The sequence below is a fragment of the Corvus kubaryi genome, unplaced genomic scaffold (genome assembly GCF_017639235.1).
Source record: "Corvus kubaryi isolate FWS band 111438036 unplaced genomic scaffold, C.kubaryi_AGA036_p1.0 37354, whole genome shotgun sequence".
Lineage (NCBI taxonomy): Eukaryota > Metazoa > Chordata > Aves > Passeriformes > Corvidae > Corvus > Corvus kubaryi.
In genome coordinates this window covers 10,491,213-10,516,476 of record NW_024581116.1, presented here as the reverse complement: position 1 = coordinate 10,516,476, position 25,264 = coordinate 10,491,213, and the positions used below count along the sequence as shown (strand labels likewise).

Below are 25,264 nucleotides of genomic sequence, written 5' to 3'. Positions count from 1 at the left end.
AATATTTATTGTTATATTTGCAATGTTGGTTCACTAAGTATTTTGTATCAATTACATTTTACTAAACCACTTTTGTATTAAATAAAGCTGTTGAGAAAAAAAGAAAAGGCACTTAATTACAAATACATATAAATTATTTGGAAAAAAATTGACAGTAAACTGATTTACTTGCACAAAAATTGACAGATTTCTGATCTTTCATAAAGATCTACTTCATTACCTATCAACATGACAACAAACCTAATACTAAGGAAAAGCAGAAAAGGCTACACTCCTTTGGAGGACAAGTAAATATATAAACATATTTCAAGAGGAGGTTGTTAGGAATATTAAACTAAAAAATCAAATAAAAAAGTCTCTAGGACTGACAATGGAAGCTGTGGCATTTCCAAGACTGTCTTGATTACAGTAACTGGGCATTTTGCTCCCTACATGTCACTTTCCACTCCTCTGATGAAAACAATCTTTCCCCAAAGAGCACTAAGAAACAGGTCAGTTTATCACTTTTTTACTCATGCTTAGTCAGCAGCCTACCTATGAAGGTCAGATGAATTTACCCAAAGACAGAATTACCAAGAAAAATAGTACTAAGAGACAGGAATCCTTTAATAATATAGATGTATACAAGCAGCAGCAAATGGATCACAGAATAGCTATTGATCTCTGCACTCTTGGAACAACCATGCAGTAACCAGGTGCTAAATGGCTGCAGAGATTGGTCTGAATTTTCAGAAAACAATACAGACTGATGAGACAAATCCATCAAGGAGGAAATTGGCATTAGAATTGTTTTCAGAATTTTAAACCAGCATCTTTAAATTACATTAGCTTTAGAGATTTATTAGACATTCACAGAAAGAAAAAACTAAATCCTGTGCTAACTGAAATATCAACTTCTTTATGGCTACAAAAGCATTTTTAAGAGACAATCTGAAAAAAACCCATTGTGACACTCATTTACCTCTGCCATGCTACAAATTCAAATCATACAATTTTGGCAACCTGACTGAGATTTAATTAAGCCATTTCAGTCTTGATATATTTGCACTACTATTTTTAACTACACAGTGATATAAAATAATAATCTAACTGTACTGCATACCTTTTATTTTCCTTCTTTTTTCACTAGAGAGTCTCCAGTCTGGGTTAAGCTCATCATAGCCTGGCTAAAAAAAAAAAAAAAAAAAGAAAAAACCGAAATTATATGCAAGCAAATTTTTGTAACACAGAATCCATTTATTTACTCTGTTGCTGACCCACTCATCTTTCAACTAAAATGCTCCCTGTAAATTCAAACTCTTCTCAAGCATAAACATACAACTGCTGTAACACCACATTGCACTTTTCTACAGACAATTAAAAAAAAAACCAAAATCACGAGACATGGCCTGACCAGCTTGAAACAGTAATCATACCCTAAAGATTTCTGAAATAAAGGTTCTCCAGCAATCAAAAGCCAAGTGTTTGCTTTTCATGTCTATACATAGGACTGCAGGCACATAAAATAACCTCCAAGAGTCTGTTTAGTGGTCCTGTGTGACAGTCTAGTACAGTTCTGTAAGTATTTTCCCAAGCTATTTTCAGAATTATAAAGCCCCTTTCAAGACTAGTGCAAGAAAACAAGCAGTATTATTAATTGATGCATTGCAAGGTTCAGAATTATGTTGCAGTGCTGTTTTAAACGTGATTTAGAAGTGACAGAAATCCTACCCCCAAGTGCAATGCAGTAGAAGTACAGGTAGCCGAAATAACCAAAGTACGTTTGGGTCAAGCAGAAGGTGTTTTTCAGATTTGATTTTTCAGTAGAAAGGAGTCTATTAATTAAAATTAAACATGAGACCCCTCTAAGTTAATTTAACAAATATGTCTGGTTGACAATTACATTGTAATCACACATATTACTATTTTCATATTATGAAAATATGCATTATACTTGGACACCAGTTTCACCTATAAAAAAATTTTGGGAACAGTCAAGTACTGAATACTCCTTTATATCACCCTCACTGAATTATAAAATCCTGAATGCTCCTTCAGGATATATATTCATTATTGCTAAAAAGGAAGAAAAAATACAACACACTGTAAGCATCCTTGAGCAAAATCTGTCTGAAGTGTATCTTAAAAATAGAGATAAACAGATATGCATATACACACACACAGCACTTATCCCAATAGTGGAGCCGAACTTCTTTGAGGTTTTTTTGCTTGCTTGTTTTGGTTGCTGTTTAAAAACACTTTTCTAAATAAGCTTGAAACTACATTTCAATCCGACTTGTTTACCCTGTTTGGAACTGATGTTGGTTCATGTCTTGTAGGTTCAGAACATAAGATGCAGCACTTCAAGTGAAAGGCCTTTCTTTACTATTAGTCAAGAAATTAATGGGAGGAAAATCAAAATACTTCACATACTAGTGTGCATTGTTTCAGATTTTTCACTTTTCAAAATGTATTTCCTCACTAAAATAAAGTTTTATCTTTACCCAGAAAGTATGTTAGTTATATGGAATTTCCTTTGAAAACTAATTAGCTTTTAATTCCCAGTGTTTAAATTCACACAAGTCACATAAAAGTTTGCCAGTGTCTGAGCAATTCTTAACGTTAAGTTCCCTTACTTAGTTTTGCAAGCAATTCCTGTAGAAAGCATTAGACTTAACAGCAAATTGATTAAGAAAATGCTCTAGGATGTCATCTGGAGCAAGGTAAGATAAATTTTGAGGGAGGACTAGAAGAATACATTAGACGTCCAGTAGAATTTGGTTTCAACCACTGAAACAAATTTAACTGTGTTAGCCTCTACTTCTCTTTTATAACGGCATTTCAGTCTAATGGCATTGTAGTCTAATTCTAACAGCGTTACCTACTTGGCACCAAGATGCCTCATGAAAAATTCATTGCACATAATTGGTTCTTTTTCTTAATTTTTCAAGTTTACAGTTTATGGGTAAAAAAGATTATTATACAAGTAAGTTTAGGGCTCTTGAAAAACATGGAGTTGACTGAGAAGTTAGTATGTAGCTAATGCACGGTTGGTTATCTGAACTCCTCTGATCTCCCATGAAAACACATTTCCAGAGGAGCAAGATACGTAAGTCAAGTTTCTAAACATGTACATTCTTCTTACCTGAGCAGCTTGGTCCCATTCTCCTTGTTGTCTGAGAGATGGAATAGACCAGATCGTCAGTTTTCCGGAGAAATGAATAGCTGCCAAAAGAGCTCCATCAGGAGAAAGATTCATCTTGAAAACTCCATCCTGCCAAACATGATATCCAAGCAAATAAATAAACACACACAATAGAATTATACACCAAGGAATACCCAAAAAAATTCCTCCAAATATATATTTTCTTTTCTATTTCAGGGAAAAAAACTGTGCAATCATCCACTCTGAAAAGTTAATATGCCTCAAACAAAACCACCCTTATTCTAAAAGAAAAAAGGCAAGAGGTCAACTGTGGCATGCAAGAGTGAAAACAACCTGCATAAAGGAAGAACACTATCATAGAACGAACAAATCTTTAGGAATGTGAACTTTTGTATCACGTTGTTATACAGCAAATAAAACCTGGAAGTGCATCATTCCTAGGAGAACACTCTGATAGCAATGCAGAGCTACTTGGGAGGGAAAACTGCAGGTCGTGCTTTGTACATAAAAAACATTCAGCAGCCTCAGTTTTCTACTATCCTGACTCTCTGGTCCACCCAAGGAAGACTATTACCAAATCACAGCTTAGTACAGGTCTTTCTCCCCGGGAGCAAACTTCTGGGTAGGCATTATTACAAATCAAATTCTTCAATTAAAGAAAAGAAAAAAAAGGTATACAAGAAATACAGACATTAAGAGATCCTGGAGGAGCATACTGTTCATTTCAGGACACTGAATCAGAATTTAAGAATCCCTTGAACGACAACAGACCAAGTAGTAACATAGTAAATACCAGATTAATCCATACAGGTAAAATAATTCAAGACTTGTAAGTTAGCTTCATCAAGGCTACAAAAATTCTCCTGGATTAAGTTTTTCTTAAGCTCTGGACACCTTAAGAGGCAAAACATACTTCTAACAAAATCCTTTCTTAAGGATTCACAAAATCCTGCACATTTACAACTGGATCTATACACTATTTCCACAAGACCCTCTAAATACACACTTGAATTTTAAAGTCAAATTTAGTGCTTCTGGCAATGAACAACAATTTCTGAAAATACATTTTATATTTATTCACTCCTCTCCCAACAAAATTCTACATTTTCAGAAAGACCATTCAGTTTTTAAAGCCTGAAAGACAGCAAGATGCAGATTCCCAAAAATGACATTGTTCATAAATTTCATTTTGTTAGTTCACTTCTAAAAATTTTCTAAAAGTTTTCAGAAAATACCCCAATATAAATTAAGCACAGAAAGGTTAGTTGACATCTATCAATTAGGAAGTTTTAATGGCATTTCTACAGAACGTTAGTGGTAGGTATTATCTGAAGATAAAAATATTCTTTTCAGGTCATTATGTTTGTTTGGACTTGGAGTTTTTTTAATTACTATTTTTATTTTATTTCTCAGGCTTTTTACAGTTCTAGGTATGCCCCAGAAACAATGACAATCAAGAAATCTGCTCACTATCATACAGTGGTTTGCAGCTATAGAGCATTCCTTAAATCCATGCCTAAAATGTGTTTTTAATTGAAAAGGAGAGCATTAAGGGTTTTTTTTAAACCCATTAAGAATTATTTATATTAGAAAATATTAATATTCTCTGACTATATTCTTAAGCAGCTGGAGTAGTGCATTTCCAACTGTAGTTTGCCCAGGAATTTTACATGCCTTCTAATGGCAATTCTCTCCTTACAAATCAATTTGCATGCACAAAGGACAAATAACAAAAGACTGTTAAAGGACCTAGAAACATAGAGCTAAAATATATAACCTGTTCAGATAACTGATCAGTGGTATACATCACAGATCTTAAAAGAAGGTAAATGTTTACTCAGCAGCCAGTAATAACTATCTGGATGTTAGATTTAGATATTGGGTGGCCATTAACTCACTCGAATTTATCACCCAAGCCCTGCTATCTATAAAAATTAATCAGTCCTCTGCCAAAGCAGGCAATGCTGCTTCTGTAAGCAGCTCATCAACTTAAGGGAACAGCAAAACAAGATGTTGAAAAACTCAGCAAGCTGGCACTTCACATTTTTTAAGCGTCACTTAACAACACTAAGAATCAAATCCCAATCCAGCCAGTTCTAATATATACAAGTCCTCTAGCTGCTGTGTCTGTCGTATTTTAACCCTGGTGCTAATTTCACACTAAGAATACAAACTATACCTTACATATTTAAGCCATAATCTCTGAAATTGGATCAAAATATTCAAGGATGAGTAAGTCTCCACGTTTCTTCATTAATTCAGTACTGGCAAGTGCAATGAAGTTGAAGTTTAGTATAGCTACATGCAGTACAAGCTTTTCAGTTAAAAAAGCTTACATCAGCTTTATCTTTAGCATTTTCAGTGAAGGAAATAAAATCTCTCCCCGTTCCACCCTTGAGAAAGATGCAGAAAGATTTGCTTTCCCTTTCCAATCAAGCAGGCAACTTCTTCTTTTTAACCAGTCACCTAAAACATCCCAAAAATCTATTAAGGTCATTTCCAACTCAGATCAACCATTTTTTCTCTCAGGAGGACACAGAGTGAAGGTGGTAGACAGATTCTTTACTGTTCTTTCCTTGTAAAGCAAAAGAAGGGAAAACGAAATATTTTACAAGAAGGGAAACGGGTATAGAAAAAGGAATCAAATGAAGGCTATACATAGTGAGTAGACAAGAGATAAGAGAAGTTAGTGCAGTACTGCATGGGCAGCTCCTAAGGCACGGAGAAGCAAGCCACGAGCACTGTGTACAACACCTTAGAAAGACAGAAAGCACACACCTACACATCAGCATGACATGCAAGATTTAACACTCATTCAGGGTAGAGAACACAAGGTCCATACCCAGAGTTTATTAAGAGTAAGTTGATTCTGATCAGTAGTATCATTAGGTTCACATGCATCCTTGGGAGTAGAAGCCTGACGCGTAATAAACTTTTGAAGCTACTCAGCAAAATGTTTCCCTTTTATCTCAGACTGTAAAAATCAAGTTCCTGGGTCTGCCCTATTTAAGCCACGAATGATTAGCGTGAATCCATGCATTTTTTCCTTCCCTACACAGCATGAAAATTGTGGGCTGAGGATTTTATGTTGTTTTCTAATGGGATAGGTGTAGTGCAGAAGGCCGAGTTCTGTTTATCTCTTGGGCATGAATTTGAGAAACAGCATCACAATCTACTTTCTTCTTGTAGAATATATATAACACAACTTACAGGGTCTGATTATCACATTCATTAACAAATAATTAACTGGCTTCTTATACCTTCGTTTTTTAATAAGGGCTTACATTTAATATTGAACTCTACATCTCTAGACCTTTTCCTGAAACCCAGTGATTCAAGCTTTAGCAAATGAACTAACTAGATTTTTAAGAAAGCCAAATAAGTGGCAAGCTACTCCATTTTATGCTAAAGCTCTTAGATTAATTTAATAGAACGTTAATTCCTACGTTGCATAAATTAAAACCTACTTTCAGTCAGTCTCTCAGGTAGTCATTAATGGACAATTATGTTAGCAAAATACATTTCTGAGGTAGATCCAGATCTTAATACCTGTTCTGTTCCCCGCCTGCTGTAAAATCTTAAATTCATAATCCTTAATAATCCTCTTCTCTGTGCCTGTAAGAACAGAACCAAATCATACAATGAAAGACAATCTCATACATTGTTTTATGCACCAAATATTAAAGTCATATTTAAAATACTGAAACAACTCTCCAAGATTCTTTAGAGGCTCTGCAGAAAGACCTTGACAAATTAGAGAGACGGGCAATCACCGACCATATGAAGTTTAACAAGGCCAAGTGCTAGATCCTGCATCTGGGGCAACCCTGGCTGTGTGCACAGACTGGGGAATGAGCAGCTGGAGAGCAGTGCTGGTGAAAGGGACCTGGGGGTCCTGGTTGACAGCGAGTTGAGTATGAGTCAGCAGTGCTACAATATATGAAAGCCATTAAACCATTAGTGTCCAAAGGAAGGCCATGATGATGAAGGGCCTTGAGGGGAAGCCGTATGAGGAACGGCTGAGGTCACTTGGTCTGTTCAGCCTGGAGGAGACTGAGGGGAGGCCTCACTGCAGTTACAGCTTCCTTGTGATGGGAAGAGGAGGGACAGACCCTGATGTCTTCTCTCTGGTGAGCAGGGACAGGACCTGAGGAATGGTCTAAAGTTGTGTCAGGGGAGGTTTAGGTTAGATGTCAGGAAAAGGTTCTTCAACCAAAGGCTGGTTGACACTGGAACGGCTCCCCAGGGCAGTGGTCACAGCACCAGCCTGACAGAGTTCAAGAAGTGTTTGGACAATGCTCTCAGCCACATTGTGTGACTCCTGGGGTGTCCTGTGCAGGGCCAGGAGTTGGACTTGACGAACCTTGTGGGCCTCTTCCAACTCAGCATATTTTATGATTTTACTATTTTTAAACTTCCGTAAGACTGCCTATGCAAGCATAATAAAATCCAGTTTGTATCATTTTGTCCACTTCATTAGGTATATAACATCTCACAGAAAAGCACTACTCATTTGCAATTAAATTAACAACTCACTTGTAATACTAAGCAATACCTATATAAGAGTAAACACTGGACTTTATGCTGGTATGCTGTAAACTGATTTCAGTATAACCAAGTTGTTATCAAATCAAACACGTACTTCTACTAGAAGCAAAAGAAATCAACAGCCAGAGTTAAACTGAAACATTTATTTCAGGTATGCTACCTTTCGCTCTGAAGTAATAAAAGAACAAACTGGAATTTTTTTCCAACAAGGACACATAACATATCCCAATGTACAGCTAAGAGCAAAAAATATTATAGCTTGGAAATTTACAAACTCCTTTCTTGTTGCTTTTGGTTTTAAAACCGTGGTAATTAAGAACTTAAAGTTCAAATCATACTACCTAAAAAGCAAAAACAGACAGATGATGGGGGGAAAAAACGTAACTGCTTACACATACACATCATACCTTAGAAAATAGAAAAACATTGCATTAAATTCTTCGTTCAAAAAGAGATACATATTGAGCTTCCAGTGACAGTATTCATCCCGTAAAACAAGCACACATACTTACTGTTCTAACATCATCTTCATAACTAGTGACTTGCTTGTAATGGGGGGAGCCTGACAGAATTCTCCAAGCAGATATTCCACAACCAGCTGCTTTAGATACTCCATCTTCATCTGTTTCACAGCCTCCTACAAGAAGAAGTCTATAAAATATATAAAGATGTATTATGGTTTCATATACTGCCACATACTTTTTTTGATTTTCTTAAGTCTATAGCAGTTTGCTTACAGTAACAAAAAGACTAAATATACCAAGACATTTAACAGCCACAATAAGCTTTGCCTGTGAATAAATACACTGAAATCTAAAAATACTTAAATATAATTCAAGTAACATTTGTTATTTGTAGCATTTATACCTATCCAGTCTCATCTCTAGCTTTCCAGGTAAGTCATAATTCCCAACATCTAAAAGTCCGGCCGCAAGTTTGAGTTTCCCCCTTATCCTCAAAAGTGAAAAAAAAGTAACAGCTGAAGCATATGACAAGTTCTGATCGTTCTGTTCAAGCATCAGATTTTCATTTATTCAGATGTGGTACAATCACTGAAGAACTGAATGCATTAAGGTTTGCCATTAAGTTTCTTGCCAATTAAAGCCACTGTACCAATTATACATGTGCGTGTAATAATTTTGTTACACAAAATAGGTGGCATTTTAAAAACTTTGACATAAGTCTTGTAATTATTGCTGACCACCACTAAACTGTATCAAAGTATTTGCCCTTGAAGCCCTTTCACCTTATTAACAAGCACTTCTCTATTTGACTGATGACTGCTTCGATGAAAACCTTGAGAGTGTCTAAGTTTGTCTGCAAGTATCATTGTAATGAATCACCCATCAAAGGTAAAGCATCTACAAAAAAAGGCACAATTGTAGGACCCCGAAGCTCTGCCCTGGGAACTTTACTCCTTTCCCAAGGCCACATCACTCCTGAGGAGCTCTGCCCCCAGTAGTGGCTGCCGCTCACACAGAGCGGCTCTGGCCGCTGGCAATGCCCAAACTACACCTGTGAAACTCAAATGAAAGAATAAACGAAAAAAAAAAAAAGAAAAGAAGATTTTCTTCCACATTTAATCCTTTTTAAGATGTCAGTAAAATTTATTTAGTATTCCCAGGTCTCCTGCTATTCAAACATACAGCAAGATGATTTTATACCATGGATGAACGACAGAATCACATCATCAGTTACGCTGGAAAAGAACCTCTGAGATCATCAAGCCCAAGCTATGACCAAACACTACCATGTCAACTAGACCAGCTCAAGGGATGGTGACTCTGCCACATTCCCAAGCAGTCTGTTCCAATGTCTAATCACCCTTCATGTGAAGAAATTCCTCCTGATGTCCAACCAAAACCTCCCCTGGCACAGCTTAAGCCTCGTTTTCTCCTACATCTTCCTGGCTCCTTGGGAGAAGAGGTTGACCACCCTCACCTGGTTACAACCACCTTTTACGTAGTTGTGGAAAGTGGTAAGATCTCTCTTGAGCGTGATGCCTAAAGTTCTTAGAAGTTTTAGATATTCTGTGGTGTAAGGGACTGCCTAAGGCAGTAAAAGAGAAGTCACTTTGACCAAAAACTGCAATAGGAGACATGAACATGAGGAAGCCTAGTATTTTTCTTGCACATGTGTTCTACCCAGAGCACAGCCAGCATGCAGCAATTTGAGCAGCTGTTTCCGGGCTTCATTTCTAGATCCCTAAACATCTACATACTTCTGGGACCATCTGAGGACTCCTGAGACCATCAGAAGACTCCTGGGAAGCCTTTCACTTCACGATGCCTGTCACTGCCCGGAAGAGCTAGCTAGGAAGCTTTAGAAGCTTTTACCAAGGTCTGCCAGTTGTTCCTAATCAAAGGATGCTTTGAGCTTTAGTTCCAGATGGACACCTGGCTAGCAGGGGTCAGAAACCCTTTCAACAAGTCCTAGAAAAAGACCTCTGTAAAAGTGCCAGGCCTAGAGCACAGCATTTTGTGCAGCAGTTTGCAGAAAATAATGGCCAGAACCTGTCTCTGTCTATGTTCTGAACAATCACAACGATGCGCTGCCAGGCTGTCCCCAGCACCTCAGAGGCCTTACACCATGCTCCTAAGGGGGGACACAGATGTGCAGGTCTTGGACTGCAGTGACATAGCTCCAAGCAACCTGCTCTACCTGACCCTGAGGTGAAGGGGAATGGATTACATGATCTCCAAGGGTTCCTCCAGTCTCAAAAACTGGCTGCTCTTGCAGTACCTCAGTTGTACTCCACTCCACAGGTTTGTACAAAGCTGGGTCGAAGATAACCAGCGTAACACTGGTCTCAGGAACAAGTTCAATTGAGGCGTCCAATAAAAACTTGATATGCCTTTCTTTACTTAGTAATTTTGGTACAACAAATTTTAACTAAATCTGAAACCCTTTAACTCCTTCCTCACAAGTCCTTCATTGCAAACTTTAGGCTTTAATATCAAACACTTTCTGCAGCAATTGCAGCTAACCCAGAAGTAAGACATTCAGCTCCAGATTAAGATACCAAAACAAGGAGCTGTTGAACCTTGGATTTTAGTTTACAAAGAGCTCACACTGAAGCAGACATTTAAGTTTTGTCAACTAAAGTGCCCCATAAATTCCATCCTAGATAAAAGCTGGATCACATGAGAACACCAACATTAGGTATCTAAATTAAAGTATATAATACTTTTCAACAACAGTAAAAGTCATTATTGGATTTTTTCGCAAAGCTATTGCTTCAAGTTTTTCTACAGATTCAGAAACATTCCCTACCAACATATTCTCTTTGCAATTACCATACATCTAGTTGAAAAAATTAAGTGTATTAAGTTCTTAACTGCTATTTTATTACACTGTAAAGGGTAATGAGCAAATACACAGTAATACAGTAATGCACTAAGTCAAGCCTTACAAGAAGTGAGGAGACACCAGTATAATTTCACCATCTGAGATTAAATGAAATGCAAGAAAGCATAAAATGACAAAGTTGAACATGTGTTAAGTGATCAAAGTTCACATTATTGAAAATTAAAACTTCTAGGTGTCCGTATCAACAATTTTCTTTTATGCATAATTTTGAAGAGCTTGCCTTCAAGCCATTCTAGGGTTTTCTTGGGATAGCACGAAAATTTCAGCAAGACTCTACTCATGAATTTGGAGTTCTCCAATCACAAATTTACAAGCCTTCTACCACAGATTAAATTCAGAATGGAAAGGACTTGCCTCCATCAGGGGCAAAACACAGGTTCTTTTGTTTTCCATCCATTCCATCCAATTGTGCATTCCTTCAAGTGTCAATTTTTCAACTTTACTAAGTCACTCAAGTGGTGGCACATCACAGGAGATACTACAACCATTAACCCTGATCTGATCAAAGGAAACAATGGGTTGGTTCTGTTGTCTTGTCATGTAGTGCTACCAAAGCTCCATAACCCACACCTATTACCTCAAAACTCTAGATTTAGTATACTGAGTATTAATTATGTGAAATCACTAAATATGTATTAGGTGGAAAAAAAAAGCCATACACAAAATTAATTTCTCAAAATAATAAGCTAGAAGAACATTACATCTCATTAATAATAATTTTTTTTCCTAAGCTAGATATGACAGCTCACTTAACACTGAAGAATGAGAACAAGTTTTTTCAACAGTGAGTTTCTTCTGGTATTCTATAGCCAAGCCTAATTTCCATTTAAAACAATACAGTGATGTAACACTGCACTGACAGATTCAATCCTAGCAGATCTAATAGAAGAAAAATATCTAGAAAAAAGTTTAGTTCCTACAACTGAAGAGAAATAGAGTTGCTGAGTTTATCTTGCTACATAACAAATCGATATTTAAAAAAGTAAGACACATTTTTAGCTCAAGTAATAGGCTAAACTAGGACCTATTCCAATTACATTGGGTTCAAGAGCAGGCAGGCAAGGCAGTCCACATTTCAACTCCAATTTCCGTACCCAACAGGTTACTAACAGAGAAAATACATCACAAGACAACTCCAAATACCAAAACCAGGCAGTTCCAGTCAGAACACTACGGAAAACGGGCTGGCCAACAAAGCCAGTAATCAACTCCAGATAGAAAAAAAAAACCCAAACCAACAACTAAACTTCAGCCTTTACCCCCATCAGGCTCAGAAACCTCTTTCGAAGCTATTCCTGACATTCTAGAAAATGCATGTTGCTTACACAAGGTACTCAAACAGAAAAGGACATTACTAATGGAATCATGAAAGTCAAGTGAGATGAAGTAAGGTTCCTTTCATAGTAGAAAGAGACATGACTTGTTATTACTGATGCACTAAATAGCAATTTTAGAATAGATCTTTCTCCCCCTCCACATCCAACACACTTCAATGCTTATTTTGCCACTTTTTTTTCATCATTTACATGTCATTGTCAGGTAGCTAACAAGAACACTTACCTGTGACCAGGATGATAAATGACAGCTGTTATCCCGTGGGCGTAATGGCTGCTAAAGCTGAAACTATGACTTTCTTGAAAGCTTTGATTTGTTCCAACACTAAGTATGCAGGGAAAAAAAACACATACATTTGTTCAGATTTACTTTCTTTAAAGAGCAGAAAGAATTCCTTTGAAGTTCACTGTGCCTTTTCAAAGGAAGTCAAAATTTATGCTTACCTTACAAGGTAACTTCTCAGTTCTCCACGATAATTAACAACAAGGAGTTCAGCTGACCACTGGGCACTTGCTTTGTATTCTAGAAAGATCAATCCAGCAACAGCGCAACTCAGATCGCCTGGAAAACTTGCTGTCTTTATCCAAAAATGAAGGCAGACATTGGGAGAGAAAGGGGATTTTAAGAAGTGTCTCTGTTACTGAAAGAACTAGAGTTAAATTTACTATATTGTATTAAAAAAAATAAAGTTTCATAGTTTGTATTACAAACTAAATACATTTTCTTTTATCTTGATTTTAAAGAAATCTTATTATAAAGTTTGCAAAGACAATATATGGAGAAAATACACTTGAGTCACCTTCACAAGTCAGTTCAATACACCCTTTGAACATACACAATAGAAAATATATTGTGTCGTGTGGTGATGTGTTTACCCATTGCTTTGCCTGTCCCATATTTTTCCCCACCCCCCCCATTCCCCTGCCCCTAGCCCTGGCCACTCCCTCAGGTTCTCCCTATCGGCTCCTGTACCCCAACCCCGCCCCTGAGCAAACCCCCCTGCACCTGGATCACGAGGTGTCTCTGCCTCTGGGGGTTGCCAGGACAAGGTGTAAGATTAAAGATCTTCTAAGACCCCTGATGGGGAGACCCTTCTCGCCTCCTTCGCCGTCACTGTGCTGTAAGGCTGAGAGCTACCGGAGCAAGAGTGCGGGGCCGTCCGGAATGGACTACGGGAGTGCAACAATGCTCACACTGCCCCAAGCAGCTCCACTGAGCTCAGGGAAAGCTGCAGCTTGCTAAACTAAACCTAGCATTACAACACTGTGGGGCCTGTCAACAGCAATTATCTATTATCATACCAAGCAAAGTACTCTAGCAGCAATATTTCTTAATTTACAATTAACTCTGCATACAAAGTGCAGATTTAGAATCTATTACTGCAAACTGTTGTGATTCCGTGCTTTCACTGTCTGATGCACCTACAGATCTACCACAATTGCACGGCAGATGTGAAACACACACTTTGTGATGTTGTAAGGGCTACACGTGACTTTTTTTGATCACATGATGGATATATTATAGTGAAACTTTTAATGGTCCATTTCTGCATGATATTCATAGTGTAAGCATTTATAGCAAACTAAGCCATGATTTGAAAAAGGTCAAAGAGTGGAAATTATCCATGATCCTTAAAAAAAGTTCTACTATATTCATATTTAGCCCAAGAGAGTACATACTGGTGAAATGACCAAAAGCTCACTACCCATCAGGTCAAACACTCTGACTGTTCCACTGCTTTCAGCATAAGCAAGTAATGTACAATCATGACTCCATGCCACTCTCCTCCACTGAGGGTTAGGATCCTTTGGCACTACAAAAAAGGAGTAAAATGATTAATAAAAGCAAAAAATAAATATAATCCCTTAAACAGAACAAAAAGTCAATTGCATCAAAAAAATGCTGGGGGCCTACCAGCATTACAAGCTTATCTCAGAGGAGGGTAAAAAAAGAAAAACCACGCATGTTTCCCAGACCCGTTAATTCTAACTATCATTTAATTTCAGATTCAGGTTTCATATATTAATCATCATAAAAAGAAGTGGCAGAGGGAGGCTAATGGAGCTAGCCACAAAGCAAAACTATTAAGAGATTCTTTTCAATGATTTTAAGAAGTTGTATCATTATCATTAAAGTAAAACAACACCATTTAGCAACGTATGAATAAGAAACAATGATGCCACTAAGTAATGATGTAGATGGAGACTGCCGTACCTTGACATTTTCCAACTATGGATATGAAGTCATCTTTTGCAGACCTGCAGAAAAAAGACTCATAAGCATTTAGATATGAAAAAACCCACTATTCAATTTTCTGTAATAAACAGAATAGAAAAATATTCCAAGTGCACAATTCAAAGGCCTGCATGGCCTCTAACTACTTGTTCAAAAAAACAGATAGTAACTTTCACCCTTAGGCAGCTACAGTAACTAACAACAGTATTTTAGAGACCCTCATCCAACTGCGTAAATACCAACATCCCTCATTTATTTGTAATGCTGTACAAAATAGGACAGCATCATTTCAGCATTTCATATAACTTTAGAAAAAAAACCCTAGTCAGTATTCTCTAGGTTACAATTTTAGAAACAATGCAAGAATAGTTACATTAATACAGCTGAAACACAAGATTTATTTTATAGTCTTTAAGCTGACGTTTATGGTGCTCACACCACTTTTGATTGAACAATTTTCATACACTTGCTTCTTTTACATATAAATGGAAGGTCTGACCTTCTAGCAAATGGATTTTTGTGAAGCAAGTAAACATACTCAATCAAGATCTGTTCTACAGCTAAATGTGCTCTTGAACTGGCAAAGGAGAGCTTGTTGTTAAGAGAGCACAAGGAAAGGGAAAGCATCAGTCTTTACAGCAATCCACTCCACTTGTAAAATAAGGTGAAGTACTATACATGCCAGCTACTCTGCAGAGAAGAACACTAGATACTAGCTCCCTGTCCCATTTATTAGGGCAAAATTTCTAGAAGGGACAGAAAGGCAAAGGTTAGAAAGACCATGATTTTTGCTGAGTATTTTAGAGGATCTTGACTGTTTTTCTTTCACATCTTGAAAGCAGAGAGAGAGATACAGATATATACTTATATAAACACATCTATTATAATTGGGGCAGTTAAGGAGGGTTTATGTAGGGGTGGGGTTTTTTTGTTGTTTTTTAATGGGGGACGGCAGAGAACTAAAAAGAAACAGTAGGCTTCTGCTGTTATGATTGTTCCATGGATAAATTTCACAATATATAACACTGCAAAACAAAGAAAAGTCTTTAAAAGTATTGCTAGTAAATGACTAGAAACACTTTCTCAGAACTCCACAGCTGAAGTAGCAGATAATGCTAAGTTACCTGATTTCTACACATTGGTCTTGAACAACTGCCAACAATTTGCCATTGCTGAAAGAAAAAACACAGACGTGAAAGTTCATTTAAAGTCCATTCCTTACAGTGTGCATCAGAGCCCTAGGTGCTTTTCACTACGGTTATATATAAATTGCCTCATTCATAAATTTAAAAAAAATTTTAAATGGGAAATATCAATTTTTTATTAAAATACCCATGCTGTGATATTCCCTTCATTTCAATGAAATCCACTATTTTCCAGCAGCACTAAGAAAACAGAACAATGTCTAAAATCTCACTGCATGGGAGGTCAGAGTCAGCTGTTGCTTACAGATAATTTTACAACAGCAACATCCAAAACTATATATTGCTTTATCTGGAATAAGCAACTATCACAATCCAGTAAGTTATGTGTCTTTGTACCTACCATACAACATAAACTAGAACCTTGCACGCTACCTTCATGTAATCATGTCACTGAACCATTTTTCTGTACATACTTGCACTTATTTTTAAAAGCCAGTGATCTCATTTCTGCAGAACAGCTGGTTCTAGCCTTGGAAATCTCACTTCTCTGTGTATGCAATAGCAGACAAGTCTTGAGGGTATGCATTTACTTTCCACAAATATAAATTGCTTATTTTAAAATTATATATCCTCCCAAGTTATAAGTCTTTAATCAACCAAACTCAGGACTTGAATTTGATGACTGCACTGCAAGCCACTTTGCCTCAAAAGCTAGACAGACATTCAGCCCTGAGTGAGAGGTGCATTAACTGAAGAGAAGCAGGTAGAAGCCCCCAGGTAGCACACTAAGCTTTCTTTCACAAGGCCACCTGTGAGAGCCTCCAGTATTTCTTTTGACCCGAGATAGTAGCACACCTTTAGCACAATATCAGCTCAACATGGCTATCAATGGGGGTGGCAGGGGGAGCAGGGGAAGCATTAGTACATTCACCCCTGTCAGAAATGGCAAAGCATGAGAGCTGGTTACCTTGCAAGTACGAGGTGCCAGTTGATCTGCTTATTAACCAGGCGAACCAGTCCAGCGGGCAGAGAGAACTTTGCGGGGCTGAAATACCAAAAGCATTAGGCTAAATCAGAACAGTGAATAAATGCAGTACATGAGATACACACGCCAGACAACTCAGCTTCAAGGCAACCATCAGTCACTTGAGAGGGTTTGCAACTGACATGAATCAACACTGCACCCTGCCAACGACAAAGGCTAACAACAGCCTTGTTTTTACTAACAGAACAAAACTGCATACTAACAGAACTGACTATTTATGCCTCTTTATGCTCTGGTCACCAGCCAGTTTTGGGACACCCATTCAAAGAAGAACACCAGTAAACAGGAGGGGCACCAAGATGATCGGGGGGGGATTGAAGTACTTGCCCTACAAGGAATCAGATGCTGTGGGAATTGCACTTGTTTAGCCTGAAGAAGGGGAGGCCTCAGGAGGACCAAACAGCAGCACTCTGATACCTAGCAGATTACCATGAAAGTAGGAACAACAGAGGTGCATGGCAGGAACTCAAGAAACTACAATCAACCCTTTGGAGGACTTGGAAGTGCTGGGGTAACAGCTGTACTCGATGACTATAAAGGTCCTTTCCAACATAAATGTTTCTGTGATTCCAAAACCGAGGAGGTTCCAAGCTGACGTAAGGAAGAGAATTTTTCACCATGAAGACAGTCAGGCACTTGAACAGGCTGACCAGAGAGTCTTTGGGCTCTCCATCCTTTAACCTTTCCAAGACCTAGCTGGACAGACCCCTAACGAACCAAGTCTGAATTCAATGTTCTCTTGCTTTTAGTGGGACTTTAAACTAGAGGCCCCTCAAGCTCCCTCCCAAACTCTTTTATCAAATACATGAGAACAGCAACTAGAATAAATTATAAAAGCTTGAAGTTAGATTTTAAATATGAGTACCAGAGGGAGGGAAGAAAAGTAAGTGAATTCTGTCTACAACTAAATCTTTACAACTAGACTTTAATGACAGTATGGTGCCCATAAAAATCACCTACTCACAAGAAAAGGGTTGGGGGGAGTAGTGCACAAAAATAAAGCAGAACACTGGCAATAGGGAAAACAGCATTCCCTGCCAAATTCAAGTATAGTAGTGCTTCACAGGAAGTCACATTAACATCCTTTCCTTATAACTCAAAACCAACAGATTATCCTTTTAAAGGGGAAACTGGTATCTTCAAACCTGGTAAGTGGTATAACCACAGTGCTGAAATTTTCCAGAAACACGGCACTTACTGCAGCATATTTCTGGGACCATTTAATGACTTTTTGAATCAAAACTTAAATTTATAAATGGTGTGAGTGCTGCTTGAGTAGTTATCAAGCTTTTTGTACAAGTTTGAATTGTCAAAGAAAAAAACATCAAAATTATTACTCCAAAGGAAGCAAACCCTGTTGCACCATCATATCTGTCACTGAGGCTTAAGAAAAAAAAACCCACAACAGCTGCCCTTGCAATATCTCAGTTGGGAGTGGAGAGGACAAATACGTGTTTGGAGAAACATGTTCCAACTGCAAGCTTACTTCCGCTTCTGATAAAAGCACAAAGTCAAACTAGTACATATCAGCTTTTTACTATTTAGGCTTCCACTGCAACTCAAGCAGCTACAACTCAATTTATGAAAAGAAGGTATTCTAAGCATTGCTTGGACAATATTCTAAACAAGTGTTCAGTTTTACTTTCATTAAGAATTACTTTCCATCAAATGAAAAAGCTATAAAAATATTACCAAATAGGAAAATGAAGCAGTAGTCTCATAAAACCTACCTGTACCAGATGTACCGAAGCAAAAATAATGCAGGACCTACAATGGAAAGAGGTAAAAATTACATCTCTAATAGTCTTAAAACACCCTCCAGCTTGCTGCACAGGAGATCTCAAATTCTCACTAAAGAAAAAGGTATTGAAAGAAAAACCCTCTATACTTGGCCAACGAATTCTTATATTAGAATAAATGCAAGCGGCCAGTCAAAAACAAGCAAACAAAAAAAAATCACTGCATATTTTTGGAAATTCTAAGAGAAATTCTACTGGATGAAAATCCAGTTCCGTTACTGCCATTCAACACTTGGTTTATGCAATGTAGTATCACCAGAATGTAAAACAGCCCAGTGCAAGAGATGTTAAGAGAGGGGGAGGGGAAAAAAAAAAAAACAGAGGATCAAATACAGTTCACAAAACACAGAGCTTGTTAACTTCTTAGATGTATGGTTTATTAGTTTGTCCCAACAAACTAGTGGAGACAAGAATGCTCACAAAATTGACATAAAAATAACATAGCCATGTTCACAATTACAAAACATCTTCCTGAAAACACATCCTGCCCTCTATTTCCATTATATTAGGCACTCTAAAGGGCAGAAATTATGAAATTTACAAATAATCCACACAGTTTTAGAAGTCACGAATGTAAGAACATGTCATATTTACCTGCAATTGCTCTAGTGATGATAAATGACGCACCATGTTTTCTGTTGCCTCTTGGCTGCAATTACAATAATAGTCATCAGACAGCATGTCACACATTTTAACTTAAATACAATATTCATACATACATTCCCCAATTAAATTTAAGTTGGCTCCTAGCCTACAAGTTCTTTATGTATTTTCTATTACTCAGTACTTCGTATAATGTCTGATTTAACTGCGTAAGCTAAAACAGGCTATAATGCCAAATAATTTAAATGCCAAGATGCAATAAACAAAATGTGCTACAGATTGAGGCAAAGCTGAATCAATAGACAGTCTCTGGGTAGTAACAAAAGACATCGACTTCTGATTACGTTCTCCTGTAAGCTATTATAAATCATTATTTTTATGCCAAATAAACACCACAATGATCTGTAATGCCCAACAGTCGAAGTACTTAGTGTGCAGCATATTATGCTAATATCTAACTGCTAAGTTACTTAAAGATTGCTCATGAAATTTTCAGAAACATCAAGAAAAACAAACAGTTTCCGAAAAAAAACTCGTTTTACATCAGACATGTAAAGGTAACACGGCCATTCAGATAACCACCTCTACTACATCCCATCTCACATAGCCTTTCCACCTGTCCTGCCCTACTTAAGGCAGAGGGGAGCAACTACACCGACTATACAAATAAAGCACTCTCCAAACACAGAAAAAAGGAATACAAAACAACACAGGATGTATGCTCTTATCTATAAGAGGAGATAAAGTTATTTGTCAATAAGAAGTGGAAAAAAGATATGAAACTGAGAAGAGAACAAGGATAACCAATAAGGAAGGATCCACAAACAAATCTTCAAAATAAGCAATCAAGCTTATACCCTTCTAATGAAAATATTAGAGCACCACAAACTGAGCATTAGAGTAGGCAATGACTGAATTTTCCCTTCCATTCAATATAAAATACATAGAGCAAATTTCACTCATTAACTGAAATATTCAGACCTCACCAAGTTACAGAGCAATAAACACTGAAAGACATACAAATTTATCAACATTTTGGAATATGTCTATGCTTAAAAAAAATGTGGGCTCCCACACTTAAATTATTGAAGTAGAAATTAGTTTTCTAGACAAAGTTTGCAATCTATAAACAGTCTTTCAAATAACCAGGCTGTCATCTCACAGCATGTAAGAAGCAAACACAGCTGTACTAATAGATAACATTCCACATTCAGGTTGATCAGCCAGGAAATAACAAGGCATTACAGTAAAATAAGTGAGAGCATAAATTATTTCTTACAGCTACCCTAGTACCTCAGGGAGAACTGCAATTTCCTAGGGACCTTAAAAGCAGAGCTTGTTATAAGTTTTTGGATTATGAGAAGTTCCCAGTAAAAACATTTCCTAAAATTGCTTACACCTCTTTAGAATTATTTGTAATATTTTAAATGTCTCCTCCTGAGCCTGAACTACAGGCTTGTATTCCACACATCTTTAACTCTTCACAAAACTTATTTACTATTATATTCTGAACACTTGGATTTTACTTTTTATAATATATTCTTATCATCTCAGCAACAGCAATGGTTACCAGATGTGCTGTATTTCTTTTTAAATTCATTCCTTCTCGGGAAAACAACTTCAACTTCTTCCCTACAGCATTCCAGAAATAAAATCTAATAACTTTCTCACTGACAATACACCCACTTAGTTTTGGATTTTTTTCCACACTCTGCAAGCTTACTGGGGGGACAGGAGGTAGTGGGTGTTGGGGAAATCTCAAAACATTAGATTGCAATGAAAAAAAAAACGCACAGAAACAGATGATACATTTTGGAAGACAGACTGAAGAAGAGTCCAATCTGCCTGTATTTCTATAAATTACTTCACAAGTCCTCTCTTGCAACCTTGTCCACAGCCACTGCCTCATTCACTATTTTCATGGATCTACTACTCACTAATTCCTTTTATTCTCATCATGTATTTCAGGGTTCTCAAATAGTGCATTATATACAATGGCATTACTATCCTGAACACAGACTGCTTGATTTCCACACCACTCTCTTCCCTGGCATAGTTAATTCCTTGTATGTTTCCTTCACAAATAACTGCTATAACCCCCCAGCCCCTCCTCTTCTTTCCCCCAAAAAATTCTTACTGGAAATTTCAGTACAGGTGAATGACAATACCATTAAGAACTAAAATTAAAGCAAAATTAGTCATCCAACCTAAGAGATCCATGCCCATTTTATCAATGTCTCGCATTTAATACGACTTTACATCTTCACACAAGACTCATCTTCCAATAATTAGAGCTGTAAGTTCTAGCCCTCTGCAATTAAAAATTAATCATCTCAAATGAGGTAACAGAAAAATAAAATCAATAAAGACCTGTGAAAGTTAAGGTCCGGCTTTGTAGCCTAGATTACTGCATAGGAAGACATTTAATTTCATTTCCCAGTGCAGCATTCAACTTCCTTTCCCTTTCTACCATTCCTCACCTCACTCATTCCAAAAGATTCAGTTCTACAAGGAAGTAAGGTGTGATTTTTTTCTGAAAAGTGTGAAAAAACCAGGATTAAAAAAGACAGATGTTCCAAAGGGAAAGTCACAATCACCTAAGTAATATCACTGTTAAGGCACCTTAAGGCAAAAACTCACTCATACTGACAAAATAATCTGTTTGCCTACAATTGTTAGTGTAAAATCAATTTCCCACTAAAATGGTAAAAAGACCACCAAAAAAAGACTACTGACTACTGACAGTTTCCAAGAAGAATGTAAATCCAAGCAAACTATACAGCATAATATTTTCAAACCTTCCAAGTTCTGCTATTCAAAACAGGTACTATCTTAAAAATAAAGCAAATAGGCAAGAAATATCAAGTTTAAAATAGCCAGCACCATCTGCTGAAGCTGACAAGCAGAATTTAACGATGCTTAGAAATTCTGACTACCAGGGCAGATGAGGACTCTCAAACTATGGTTACACAGTCACTTTAAATTGGCATCCCCACATGCTCCCACTAAAGGGATGTGTCACCTCACTGACATGGTATTCACAGCCCCCTTGGTACCTACAGAGGTACTAGATGGACCACTCAACAAAAGGAAATGAAACAACATGATTGTTTCTCAGACTAATCAGTTCTTTAACCACCTTACCACACAACTTCAACAACACTAATGGCAGCAGAAAAGACACTTGTCAGAAATGTGCCCCCTTAACACAGCTGTAGAAGAACCAGAGCATCATGTCACCATACCTAAGTCCTCCTCATGGTATGCCACAGGAAAATTGTTTCCATATGTTACTAAAAACAAAGACTATTTACCATTTCTCAAAACACAGTTAAATAAAAATAGGTGCAACTGCCTATTCATCTATACAAATAACCTATTAAGATAGTAATTGGTAACACTGCAATCTTATTTTCAAACATCCATACCTGTTGCTGCAACTGAGGATTTATAGATCAAGAGCAACAACAACCAAAAAAAAAAACAAAAACGAACAAAAAAATCACAAACAAAAACATTCTGACAAATGAAAACCTATTTTTATGAGCATGGTTCTCGTAATTATTAACAGGTACATTCTTCCACCTGCAAAGTTTTCACATCTTTTCTGTTCAGTTGCTCTCACTAAGCATAATATTAGTTAAAATACTTCCACTAACGACTTTCAGTGGGAAGTGCATTAACAACTTCCGTGGACTTGAAAGCCACTACAAGAAAGAAATAAAATCACATTGCTTGCATCCTCTATATCCAACTTAGACAAGAGCAGACATAGAGGCAGCAAGCTCAGCACACTGCAGAGGAAAACATGAAAAAGGAAAGATGGAAGAGCTTCTCAGTTTTTCCGGTGACCCGGAAAGAAGAACAGCTAGAAAGAAGAAAAACTTGCAGTACGAGAACAGTGTTTCCTGATTTCTTAAGCTCTGGCATCCATTTGTGTGTCTTACGGACGTTAGGTGAAATGCTTTTCCCTTTTACCCAACTCCTGCAAATACAGACACAAACAGGAGTCCAGAGAGTGGATCTAGCTTTCCTAATGCAAGGTAAGCTCAATGAGGGTCCTGTTTTCACCAGGAGATTCCACAGCTCTCTGTACAGCAGTTTCTGGAGATCAGACCTGGCCTTCGTTCACCATAGCTTCACTTGTGTCAGCTCAACAGCAAAACCCGATATACATCACCAGGAGATTCCACAGCTCTCTGTACAGCAGTTCCTGGAGATCAGACCTGGCCTTCATTCACCATAGCTTCACTTGTGTCAGCTCAACAGCAAAACCCGATATACGTCACCAGGAGATTCCACAGCTCTCTGTACAGCAGTTTCTAGAGATCAGACCTGGCCTTCATTCACCATAGCTTCACTTGTGTCAGCTCAACAGCAAAACCCGATATACATTGTTCAATGAGCAAGAAACACTTCAAGGCATCCCAGGTGGCACAAGCCAGGGTGGGAATTAAGTGGCACGAAGGCACAAGGGGACAGTGGCCGCACGGACACCCTGTCCGCCTGCCAGGAACAGCGTGGGCATCCCACTGAACGTCCCTGGCGGCACCAGCTCATCCCCGCAGCCCCGGAGCGCCTCCGCGTCCCGCCCGTGCCAACGTGGCCGATCCCCTCCCCCGCCCGCGGCCGTGCCGCGGCCACACGCACCTGCACCTCCGTCTCGGGAGGCCACTCGGTGTTGACCAGCAGGTCGTACAGGATGTTCTCCTCCCCGTCCTCCGCCTCCTCGCCGGCGCCGGCCATGCCGCGCTCCCGGTGCGCCCCGCCGCTATCCCCACCGGCGGCGGCCATGCCGGGCCGTCCCACTCTCTCGGCGCCGCCACGGCGACGGCGCCCGGTGAGGGCCAAACGGCTCCGCCTTTAACTCGTGCGGCGCCGGCCCGCAGCGTCAGGGCTCTCGGGGCAGGGAACGCCTGGGGCAGGCGAGACATCAGGGCGTGGATTAAGCCCTTACTGAATAGGGGCGAAAGATGGGGGAAAAAGCAAAAAGTAATTTCTCGCAAGTTGTTCTTCCAACTTTAATGGTGCTTTAATGGTGTAGGACTTCAAAATATTTCAGTCCTACAAGTTTGAGTTCTTAGCGTTCAGCTCTCTCAGATAAAATGAACCTGTTTGTAAATTCTGGGCCTCTCACATCAGGAAGGATATTGAGGGGCTGGAGCATGTTCAGAGAAGGGCAACGGAGCTGATAAGGGTCTGGGGCACCAGTCTGATGAGAGAGCTGGAGGTGATCAGCCTGGAGAAAAGGAGGCTCGGGGGAGACCTTATCACGCTCTACAGCCGCCTGAAAGGAGGGCGTAGCCAGGTGAGGGCCAGTCTTCTCCCCGGCAAGAAACAATAGGATGAGAGGACAATCTTAGGCTGCACCAGGGGAGATTCAGGTTGGACACCAGGAAGGATTTCTTCACAAAAAGAGTTGTTAAACATTGAAATGGGCTGCCGAGAGAGTTGGTGGAGTCACCATCCCTGGAGCTGTGAAGGAAAGACTGACTGGACGTGGCACTCAGTGCCGTGGTCTGCTCGACAAGGTGGTGTTCAATCACAGGTTGGACTCGATGATCTCAGAGATCTTTCCCAACCTAATTGATTTTGTGAAATAATTACGAAAAGACTGATGTTTCAGCCTCTTTCCTGCAACTTGATACAGCGATTGTAAAATAGAAATAAAATCACTTCACACCCTGACACTTCTGCTCCTGCAGTCTAATTTTCACTTGTGTTTAGTAAGCTCTTGTAGGCAACTCTGCAGCCTAGAATTAGGTTAAACTAAAATTCAAATTCTGAAACTAGGGATTCAGGGCAGTATGAAAGCTCTGTTGGATACTTGGGAAAGACTTGAAGAAGAAACAACTACTGAAAAAAAAATGCCTTTTGACCGTCCTTATATTTTTTAAGCTATATTTGACAATGTAGCTTGTAAACCAATGGTAAATAGTATAACATTGTGTTTGTAAGTTTCAAAGAATTGTGGGAGATTTATAGTAAATTCTACTCCACATTCCCCACCAACAAGCAGCAGTATATATTGATATCAAGG

At 38.4% G+C, this 25,264-nt stretch overlaps 1 protein-coding gene across 3 annotated transcripts in view; it reads right to left on the bottom strand.

Annotated features, from left to right (window-relative positions):
- NBAS (NBAS subunit of NRZ tethering complex) overlaps positions 1-24,056 on the bottom strand; it is a 167,339-nt gene extending 143,283 nt beyond the window's left edge. For all 3 annotated transcript variants that reach the window (XM_042032953.1, XM_042032954.1, XM_042032955.1), the window contains exons 1-13: positions 23,875-24,056; positions 19,216-19,270; positions 18,553-18,589; positions 16,745-16,822; positions 15,757-15,804; positions 14,612-14,655; positions 14,077-14,210; positions 12,841-12,974; positions 12,623-12,721; positions 8,206-8,344; positions 6,695-6,760; positions 3,125-3,253; positions 1,103-1,166 (exon numbers count right to left, since the gene is read on the bottom strand). In XM_042032953.1, the coding sequence (XP_041888887.1) occupies positions 1,103-1,166; positions 3,125-3,253; positions 6,695-6,760; positions 8,206-8,344; positions 12,623-12,721; positions 12,841-12,974; positions 14,077-14,210; positions 14,612-14,655; positions 15,757-15,804; positions 16,745-16,822; positions 18,553-18,589; positions 19,216-19,270; positions 23,875-24,018 (1,171 nt within the window). In that variant the 5' untranslated portion in view covers positions 24,019-24,056. The remainder of the gene's footprint in view (positions 1-1,102; positions 1,167-3,124; positions 3,254-6,694; positions 6,761-8,205; positions 8,345-12,622; positions 12,722-12,840; positions 12,975-14,076; positions 14,211-14,611; positions 14,656-15,756; positions 15,805-16,744; positions 16,823-18,552; positions 18,590-19,215; positions 19,271-23,874) is intronic.
- Positions 24,057-25,264: the final 1,208 nt, after the last annotated feature.